The sequence below is a fragment of the Epinephelus moara genome, chromosome 11 (assembly GCF_006386435.1).
Source record: "Epinephelus moara isolate mb chromosome 11, YSFRI_EMoa_1.0, whole genome shotgun sequence".
Lineage (NCBI taxonomy): Eukaryota > Metazoa > Chordata > Actinopteri > Perciformes > Serranidae > Epinephelus > Epinephelus moara.
Genome location: NC_065516.1, coordinates 6,197,590 through 6,208,142, shown reverse-complemented (window position 1 = coordinate 6,208,142; position 10,553 = coordinate 6,197,590). Strand labels below are relative to the sequence as shown.

General features: G+C 36.9%; 2 protein-coding genes across 4 annotated transcripts in view; one reads left to right on the top strand and one right to left on the bottom strand.

Moving 5' to 3' along the window:
• The window catches only part of LOC126397604 (uncharacterized), a 409,985-nt gene that overhangs the window by 43,104 nt on the left and 356,328 nt on the right, over positions 1-10,553 (top strand). The gene's annotated exons all lie outside the window — the stretch shown is intronic.
• The window catches only part of cnn3a (calponin 3, acidic a), a 34,621-nt gene that overhangs the window by 16,380 nt on the left and 7,688 nt on the right, over positions 1-10,553 (bottom strand). The window contains exons 2-3 of the mRNA XM_050056512.1: positions 808-929; positions 640-706 (exon numbers count right to left, since the gene is read on the bottom strand). Of these exons, the coding sequence (XP_049912469.1) occupies positions 640-706; positions 808-929 (189 nt within the window). The remainder of the gene's footprint in view (positions 1-639; positions 707-807; positions 930-10,553) is intronic.

Below are 10,553 nucleotides of genomic sequence, written 5' to 3'. Positions count from 1 at the left end.
AGTAGTGGCGAAATACCTCGATAGCATCGTTAATGTGGTCTGTAGGATCTGTAGCGGTCGCCATTGTTGCTATCCTTACCAGTTACCCACCGGCGTACAGCTTGACATCAGCGTGGCGCTGATTGGCTAATCGCTAGACCCGCCCCCACCCCCGGCGTTCATTGGTCTGTCCATCGTTTGGACGAGATAAATCGTAAATTCGTTGCAGTATGCCAGACCAGAGATGCAAGCCTACTCAGTTGAGTGGGCGGGGTCTATGGTCTGGAACCAGGCTACAGCCCAAGGCTTCACAGGTAAAGAGAAATTATAACTGGCTAAGGAAATGCCTATAGGATAAGAGTGACTCTAAGATTAATTTTCACAGCTAGTTCAGAACTACTCTTATTTATACTCTAAAATGTTTTTTGTCTGTATTGCAATAGCAAAACCACTGCATTATTTGTGTTTTTAAAGGCAGCAGGTATAGGTCATGCCATTTTTCTTTATCTTGATTAATTTTGCACATCTGTGCTGTCATATTTGACGATGTGTGCACGCAAAAAATCAAAGCTACATTGCATCCCCCTTGTTAAAAATTAACAATTCGACCACTGGTTACAACTATTGAGTGTTTAGTTCCCACTTGAAAACGGGTGTTACCTTGTGCCAGTTGAGCTGTGAAAGGTTGATCTTCTTCACTGAGCCAGGATGCAGTTTATTAATTAGTCTAAGAAAGGAAGAAAAACAATATGTATCAGAATACAATGTGATCTGTCCACTATGGAGAATACATTTTAGTCCAAGTTGTGCCATCACAAACAGACTTACTCGCAGAGGATGACTCCATCTTTCAAGCCTTTCTGAAAGTTCTCTCCAATAGACATTCCTGTTACCTCCTCAATCCAGAAGCGGAGCTCCTCCTCCTTTTGTGGGTCATATTTCTGAGCAATCTGAAAGATGAAACATCATAATGGATCTGCATTCTATTTTGGAAAAATAATTGAATAACAATAACACTTAACAATAATGCCAACCCAACACTTTTACTTTTGCACCCATTTTTTATGGGCTGAAGTTAAAGTTCTCTCAAAGTTTTTTTTCCACAAATTTGTTTAAATCTGCGTTCGTGAGCACTGTATCAAGATAATCCATAATTCATCCACCTGACGCCAGGGTCACACTAAACGTGGAAGTGTCAGGAAGCATGCCAATTTTCTGTGCAGCGCTGCCCACTTGCTTTCGGCCTCCATATTACGCAATTAGACTGTCCACACTGGACGCATCACTGTGCCAAGCGTCCTGGCTGGCTCACAATCTGCAGCAATAGTTTTGGCATCTGGTCTATTTTTTTCTGCAAGCCATGAGCCAATATAGCAGGAAAACACACTAAAAATGTATTGTAAATGATATACAGTGTATATTAAATATGATATAAATGATGTGACTATGATCAGTGATAGGATATGGGTGAATTTACCCAGGTATTGCACGTATTGATACACTCAACAGAATAGCGTTACAATAACATACCAGTTTCAAGGTATACTGTGTTAAGAAAGTTGATGGTTATTATACCATGTACATTTGCTTATCTACGATATTGAAAGACAATGCAACTGGACACTGAATCTCCCTTTTATTTCAGTAATTATCTAAGAGGAGACTTTTTTGAGAGAAAAGAAAGATGGTGCAGAGGTAGGAGGAGGTGCGTGGAGCAGCACTGAAAACAATTTGACAAACAAAACCCAATAACATGAAAATGATAAATCTTTAAGCCCGTGGATTAAAGAAAAGAATAGGCTGCTAGACCGTTATTATTTTGTGTAAAATCAAGCACTCTGGAGCCAATCTCGGCCGATTACAGCACTGATTCCTTTGTTGGCTCGTTTCTACACCTGCCGGCCTGCAACATGAGCTCCCCCAACGCCGAGACAGATGCCAGTGCTTCGGCCTGCGGCTTGGGATGGGATGCACCTGCGGAGGTGATCGCCATGGAGTCAATTTCTGCAAGCGAGGATTGCAGAGTCATTCGGAAAAGAAAACGGCTATCTAGCAGTGAGTTACTTCAAAGGCCTGAACTTACAGACACGAATATAGTCTCATTGTACTGATTGAAGAAAAGATGTGCCTGTTGGATAAGTTTAACAAGCTGGATATTTTGGACATACTGCAAGCGGAGATAAAAGAGTTGAAGGACACAATCTGTGCTGTAAAAAGCGATAATGGGATGCTGAGAGGTGGATATCAGCGCATGGAGCATGAAATTCTACTGCTCAAAAAGGAAAATAAATCACTGATTGAGACTGTAACGGATCTACAGGTCAGATCGATGAGTGACATTTTAATTATCACCGGCATTGCTGAAACCCTGAATGAAAACGTGGAAGAGCAGGTGCAGACCTTTTCCCAAAAGCAGCTCGAGCTGAAGAAAGAAGAGGCAGAGGAGATAACCTTCGTCTGGGTGCATCGGATGGGGGAAAAAAAGATCTTTTGGAGAAGCGGCCGCCCCCACAACATGCTCACCGAGGCCTATCATAATTAAGTTTAATGGTTTGATCATTGCCAGCAGATAAAATACCTGGGTCCAAAGCTAAGAGGTAAGCCTTTTGGTATCTCTGAACAGTATCCAAAAGTGGTAATGGAGAGGCGCAAAATACTTATGCCACTGTATCACCAGGAGAAGAAAAAAGGGAGTAAAGTGAAGCTGGTTGCTGACAGGCTCTATGTGAATAATAATTTGTGGATCCAAAGATGACCCCCTGGCTTACTAAAACGCGTTAAATGTCATGCGCACCGATCAATATCATTACATGAGAATAATGAACTAAATAGGCTTTAGCCCACTGGACTTTATAGGACTTTCTTGGACTTGAGTTTTTTTGTTAATGTTTTTTTTTTTATGTTAAAGAAGCTTTGGATACTATTAGATGCTGCCGAACTCGTCAACGTGTGAATTTTTTTCTCTTTTTCTGATCGTTTACTATTTTTGTATTTAATCTACATGTCATTAGAACCTTGTGTTACAATTTTTAGTACGTGTTTTTTTTTTAGATGTTTTTTGTTTTGTTGCTGAGTTTTTCCTTCCTCGCCTTTTTTCCGTCTATCTTCCTCGAAATGATGTTATTGTTGCCTATGCTTCGCCCTTATCTCACTTCCAAAAATCCGGAATGGAAATTGTTAATTAACATAGCATTATGTCTGAGTTATTTATATCAAGTTTTAATTGTAACGGATTGGCTGATAAAAAAAAGAAAAGAGGTGATGTCTTCATGTGGCTTGCAGATAAAAACCATGATATATTTTGTTTACAAGAGACCCATTCTACTCAATTAGATGAGATTAAGTGGAAAGGAGAATGGAGGGGTGAGATTTACTTTTCTCATGGGTGCTCCAGTTCTAGAGGTGTGATGATAATGTATAAAAAGAAAGGGAATATTATGGTCAAAGAAATGGTAGCACATCACACAGGGAGATATATTATACAACATATTTTGATAGATAGTATAGATTTTGTTTTGACAAATTTGCATGCACCCAACTCTGATGATCCGCTTTTTTTTATAACATTATTAATACATTACAAGAAAAAGAGCTACATGATAAGAGGCTGATAATGGTTGGTGACTATAATACTGTTTTAGATGTGGATTTAGATTGAAAAGGCACACAAAATAGGAATTATCATACCAAATCATTTAATGCCATTTCTGATATCATGTCCTCATTGGATTTAATAGATATATGGAGGCTGCAGAATCCTAATCAAACAAGATATACATGGAGACGAGGAAACCAGGCAAGCAGAATAGATTATTTTTTAACCTCTTTTTCTTTGATACCACTAATTAAGAAAGTTGAAATTAAAGAGAGATTTAAGTCTGATTACCATTTTATATCCCTGACTGTCTGTACAACAACATTTCATAGAGGACCTGGATATTGGAAGCTGAATCAGCAGCTGCTGAAAGATAAGGATTTCATAGAAAAAAACAAATGGATTTATAAACGATTTCTTCCTTATAAATAATGGCATTGCTGACCCTTTGGTTATATGGGATGCTTTTAAATGCACGCTAAGGGGTCACTGTATACAGTTCAGTTCTAGAAAAGCCAAAAATCAATTGGAGAAGGAAAAAGCATTGATAGCTGAAATAGAAGTATTAATACAACAAATGAGTTAGAAGTAGGCCTACTAAAGGTCAATCTGGAGCACAAGGAAAAGGAGCTAGAACGACTATATGCAGAGAAAGCTAATATAACTTACCTGGGTAATAGAATAGAATGGGTTGAAAAAGGAGAGAGATCAACAAAGTATTTTTTTAAACAGGCAGCATAAGAACATGGTCAAGAAAAATGTAATGAAGCTCATAATAGGAAACAAAATAATTGAAGAACAAAAAGAAATTTTGATGGAACAACACAAATACTTCTCTGAACTTTTTTCATTCCAAAGCCCCCCAAGGGAGGTAATACTTCAGCATATCGGACCTACTGAAAATAATGTCAGGTTAACTTTAGAAGAGAAGGAATCTTGTGAGGGTCTCATTATGCAACAAGAGTTACAGGAAGCCATAAGCTCTTTTGAAAAGGGAAAAAGTCCAGGAGCTGATGGCATCTCTGTTGATTTTTATCAAACTTCTTATGAATCCATTAAAATACCTCTGCTTAATACTTTCAACTGGTCATACAGTGCGAAAAAGCTGTCAGAAACTCAACAGCAAAGGTTAATTTCCTTGCTGTTAAAACACGATCCAAATGGACAATACAAGGATCCAACTATATTGCAGAATTGGAGGCCAATAACTTTGCAATGTAATGATGCAAAGATATTGGACAAATGCCTTGCAAATAGACTAAAAAAAATATTACCAAATATTATACACCCAGATCAATGTGGATGCCTGCAAGGTAGATCTATTACCGACAACATTAGACAAGTAATCGAAGTAACTGAATATTACAAACAGAAAAACACTCCTGCCTTGATCTTTTCTGTCGAATTCGGAGAAAGCCTTTGATAAAGTACGCTTAGATTTCATTTATAAATGTTTAGAATATTTTAATTTTGGACCCTCTTTGATTAACTGGATTAAAGTAATTCATAGTAATCCAAACTGTAGAGTTCTAAATAATGGATAACAATGGAAAACAATTAAGTTACACAGAGGACTGAAACAGGGTTGTCCGATTTCGGCGTACTTATTTATTCTAGCTACAGAAATTTTAGCCCAAAAAGTGAGAGCAAATAGTAAAATTGAAGGTTTGAGAATACTTACTTTAGAATCAAAAATTTCAGTTTATGCGGATGATGTAAATTTCCAAATACAACCAAATATAACAACTTTTACTGCACTAGTTGATGAGTTAAATGATTTTTCTAATATTTCTGGTTTAAAGCCTAACTATGAAAAATGTACAGTACTGCGTATAGGGTCCTTAAGAGGCTCCAACTTTGAGTTTTGTTGTGACTTGCCAGTTAAATGGTCTGATGGTCCTATAGACATCCTAGGTATACATGTGCGTAGAAATATGGAACGTATAACGAAAGAAAACTTTGAAAGAAAGCTTCTTAAAAGTGACAGAATATTGAAAGCCTGGAGAATGGCTAGTCTGACTGTTTATGGGAAAATAATAGTGTTAAATTCTTTAGTGATCCCTCATTTTTACATTCTTATGGCATTACCATCACCAAAGGAGGACCTTTTTAAAAAATATGAAAGAATGTTTTTTGTTTTTTTATGGAGCGGCAAGCCAGACAAAATAAAGCGTGGTTACCTATATAACGATTACAGCCATGGTGGGCTTAAACCATTGAGCCTCAGTGCACTTAACTTTGCATTGAAGGCATCCCTTATGCCCAAATTTAACTAAAATCCCCAGTGGTTTTCAGCAAAGCTATTGACAACCTTTCATCCTCTTTTTCATAAACAACTTTATCCTTATTTTCAGTTAACTGCCTCTCAATTTGCTCTGTTGAAGAGAAAAGCTTTTCCTTATCTATCGGGTTTCTTGGAAGAAGTTATAGTTAGTTGGCTTCAATACCAATACCATCAACCTGAATCATCTCATGAAATTCGAAGTCAATTGTTATGGTACAACAGTAATATTATGATTAACAATATGTCCTTTTATATTGAATCAATGTTTACAGTGGGTTTATTATTTATAAATGACCTCTCAAATAGTAAAGGTGAAATTATGTCTTACAATGAATTGACTACTATATATGGTAATGTTTGTGACTCCTTGACATATAACCAACTTTGGGCAGCTATTCCACAGACTTGGAAGAGGAAATTATCATTAAGCTCAAAACAACTTGTGTGTTGCCCTGCTATCAAGGATAGAACATGGGTAAATAAGGGGAAGATAAATAAAAAAAAATATCACTTCTGTATGTACAAAAAAAAAACAATTGCAGTTGCACCAGTTGCTGTATGTTCAAAATGGGAGGATCTCTCTGATTTATGTATTCCATGGAAAAAAGTTTTTACAAACATTTATACAACCACTTTTGATGTTTCTACTAGAATTATACAGCTAAAAATCATTTACTGTTATTTGCCCAACAAAATAAGACTCAAAAAATGGGGCATCCAACAATGTGACTTATGCAGATTTTGTGAAGAGGAAGAGGAGTCAGATCTTCACTTATTTTGGTATTGTAAGGAAGTTCCTTTTTGGATTAGAGTAGGTCAATGGATTTCTGTTTATAGCCCAAGCTTTTACAGCTGCCCTCTAACTATTATGTTTGGTGATTTAAGGGATGAAATAGAAGGAAAAGACTTAATAATATCATCACTATGATGGGAAAAGCCTTTATATTTAAAGCTACAAAAAAACAACAGTTAAACATTGAACGTTTCAAAATGTTTTTGAAATTTCAGTGGACTATAGAAAAAGATGTTAATAGAAACAAAGAACAATGTGTAATTTTTGAACGTGGGTGGGAAACTTTGAGTCAGGGTGAAGGCTGGTCTTAAAAACAAAAATTGTGGTGACGGAAGGCCTTTGTTTATTTTTGCCTGTTTTTCTTGTTATTTATTTATTTATTATTATTATTATTATTTTCCCCCATGAAATCTAATCTCTTTAAAACTACAACAGGAAGCCAATTTATCTTTACTGTTTCTTTGATCATTAAGTTTTTAGGCTGCTGTTTGTCCTGTTGATGGCGGTATCTGTTTTTTGTGTGTTTTTGTGAAGATGTATGTTTTGTTGTTTTCGTGCCTTGGTTTTGTAAACTGTGTGCTGTGTGTTATATATCTTTGGACATGCTTGTGTCTTGTCCCTGTATTTTGTTGTTGCTGTTGTTTTGTGTTTAATAAAGAAAAAAAAGAAAAAAAAAGGAGACTTTTTTCACATACCTCCATTAACAAGATGGTTTCAATTATAGTAATAGAATATTTGTTCAACCAACAATGAGTTGTTTTCATTTCTTTAAGGGTCATTCTGACTGATATGAATACCATGAAACCACAATATTTTCTGAGATGGTTATTGTATCGTGAATATCTAAAACTTTTGTAAACCTAGACCAGACACCTACAGTAAAAACAATGGGAAGACCTGTACCTCATAAAGCATATTTACAACATGAAAACAACAAACAACACATATCAAGATTTAACAAGTATGTTGCTGCATGTGAGCTCAGCCACCCTACACTATAAAAAAAATCAATTATTCATTCTTTGGTTTTGTTTCGCCTAGAATACTGTCCTGTAATCTGGTCTTCAGCATTAAAATCCAATCTGAAAAAGTTGCAGGTTTCCCAAAATAAAATAGCTCGTTTGGCACTCAGCCATTCAGAGCTACTGTCAGCTATGTGCATGCACACTTGGTTTGGCTGATGGTTGAAGAGAAAATGTCCTTGTGTGTACTATGTTTCTGCGAATTGTCATTAGAACCAACAAACCAGCCAGGCTGGCTCATCAGATACACATGGCCTCTGGACATGGTTACAGCACAAGAGGTGCAGCCTCTGGTCACATAATGCTCCCGCCACCAAGAACGAATTTTTATAAATCTACCTCTACACACAGGTCAATAGCACTTTGGAATTCTCTGCCTATTGAAATTATATCTACCGTCAATGACAAAATTACCTTTAAAAACAATAAATATGTTGCCATATAATGAGATAGGCACATAGCGCTATTTTAATGTACTTATGTTCTTATATTTTTATCCTCATTCTTTCATAAATGTATCTGTTTAGTCTGCTTGTCTTATTATCACTTATGTTTGTAGTCTCTTTTATTTCTGCTGCTATATTGAATTATGGATTAGTCTATAATTACATTATCCTGAATTCCTTTCATTTGAGCATCAGTTTGGCATTTTGATTGTTTATAAATCTTGATTTGTCTGTTCCCCTTTTTTATGTGTTCAAATAAACACAAGTAATTTGTGCTCTAGAGAAAGGATCAGCTCTCATTGAATAACCTCCTAAGCCCTATGATAAGCTATTATGGCAAGGCTTAACTATACAGACCAGTGAGCAGTGATAACTAACACGTCTTTGGGGTCATCAGGTGGGAACCTCCTTTCACCAGTGTTTGGTCTAGTTGGTCCCATGACACCTCCAGGAGGCTAGACAGTGATCTCTGGCGTCCCAGAGACACTCCCCTAATCTCACTCTCACTGTAACTGACTCTCACTATAAGTATCTGACAAATGTCTGCCCTTCTGTTCCTGAGATATGACACTGAGTAATGGCCAAAAAAGTGTTTAATGCAGATCATTATGATGTCACAGTGAGGTTGACCTTTGACCTTTTGGATATGAAATGTATATCCTATCAGACATTTGTGTGAAATTTTGACATGATGAGGATAAGAATTCTTGAGTAATCAGTAAAAACATATTTTGTGAGGTCACAGTGACCTCTGACCTGTGACCACCAAATTACAATCAGCTTATTGTTGAATGCAAGTGAACTTCTGTCCAAATTTGAGGAAACTCCCTCAAGGCCGTCCTGAGATATTGTGTTTATGAGAATGACACCGATGCAAGGTCACAGTGACCTTTGACCATGAAAATTTAATCACTTCATTGTTGAGTCCAAGTAGATGTTTGTGTTAAATTTGAAGAAATTCCCTCAAAGCCTTCTTGAGATATTATTTTCACAAGAATGGGACTGACAAACCAAAAAATATAATGCCTCCAGCCACGGCTATGGCTGGCGCAGAAGCATAATAATAAAGTCTCTTTAGAAATTTAAATCTGTGTAATTTTTGTTCACCTGTGAGGGAATGTTGAGGGAATGTAGCTTTTTATCAGTTTTTGAATTTTCTCTTAAAAAAAAGCTATTTTGCCAAAGCATCGAAGTACAAATTCAAAGTACAGATTCAAATCAAATATTTCACAATATAAAAAAGTAATGTTAGCTAAAGCACAACACAGATAAAATACAATATAAAACTAGTAATTACTGGGTAGCAGCGTAATGCAATCAATGGATCAATCAATTTTTTTGTAACTTGAAATCATAAAATATGTTTCCAGTGAAAAGCAGTCATCAGTTTCATTTGTATTTGTAATTTGTATATTCATAACAGTATAGTAATGATAAATAAATGATTAGGTTTAGCATTGGGCAGGGTCCTCATTTAGTATCATTGTTGTCTGAGAAGAAGCTGAGTAGAAGCTCCTCCTGAGCCTCTCAGTGCTGCCTCGTATAACCGGTAGCTTATTCCTGACCTCAACAGGGTAAAAAGGACAGTTTTCCAGGTGGTTGGACCTTTATTGATTCTCCTGGCCTTATTATTGCAGCACCTGCTGTAAATATCCATTATGCAGGGTAGAACAGGTACCATAGGGGCGGCAGTAGCTCAGTCCATAGTAGGGTTCGAACAATTCAAATTTTTTTTTTTTTTTCACATTATGTCCACAAGAGCGCAAACTAATACAAGGAAACATACTTGTATATGTATTAATACAAGGAAACATAACTACTCTACTACTACTAAAACGTCTTTGAAAACATTTACATACCTACACATTAAAACACATAAAACAATTATCTATAACGTTATGTTATAAATGACCGCGGACCTCTCGCTCGCCCCCCCTCTCTGACCCCTGGCCACACTGCCAGTGGAAGCGCTGCGAAGAGCCTCGAAGCGCCGGACTGTGACCGGCTCGCGCCCTGCAGCGATCGTTTCGGCGTCTGGTCTATTTTCTGCGCGAGCCGCGAGGGAATGTGTCAAGCCAGGTGCTGGAGACAACAGCTGGGAGCAGAACCGCTTGTCGACCAGCGTGGAGAAATGCGCGTCTGATGCCAACGCCCACTCGCAAAGAGGACAGCTGTGGTGGTGGGGGTTTTTTTCTCCACAATCGAATATCAATTTTCAGTTGACGCAGTTAAGAAATTATATATATATATATACATACATACACATACATATACAGTGGTGTGAAAAAGTGTTTGCCCCCTTCCTGATTTCTTACTTTTTTGCATGTTTTCCGCACTTAAATGTTTCAGATCATCAAACACATTTAAACATTAGTCAAAGATAACACAAGCAAACACAAAATGCAGTTTTTAAATGAAGGGTTTTATTAATGAG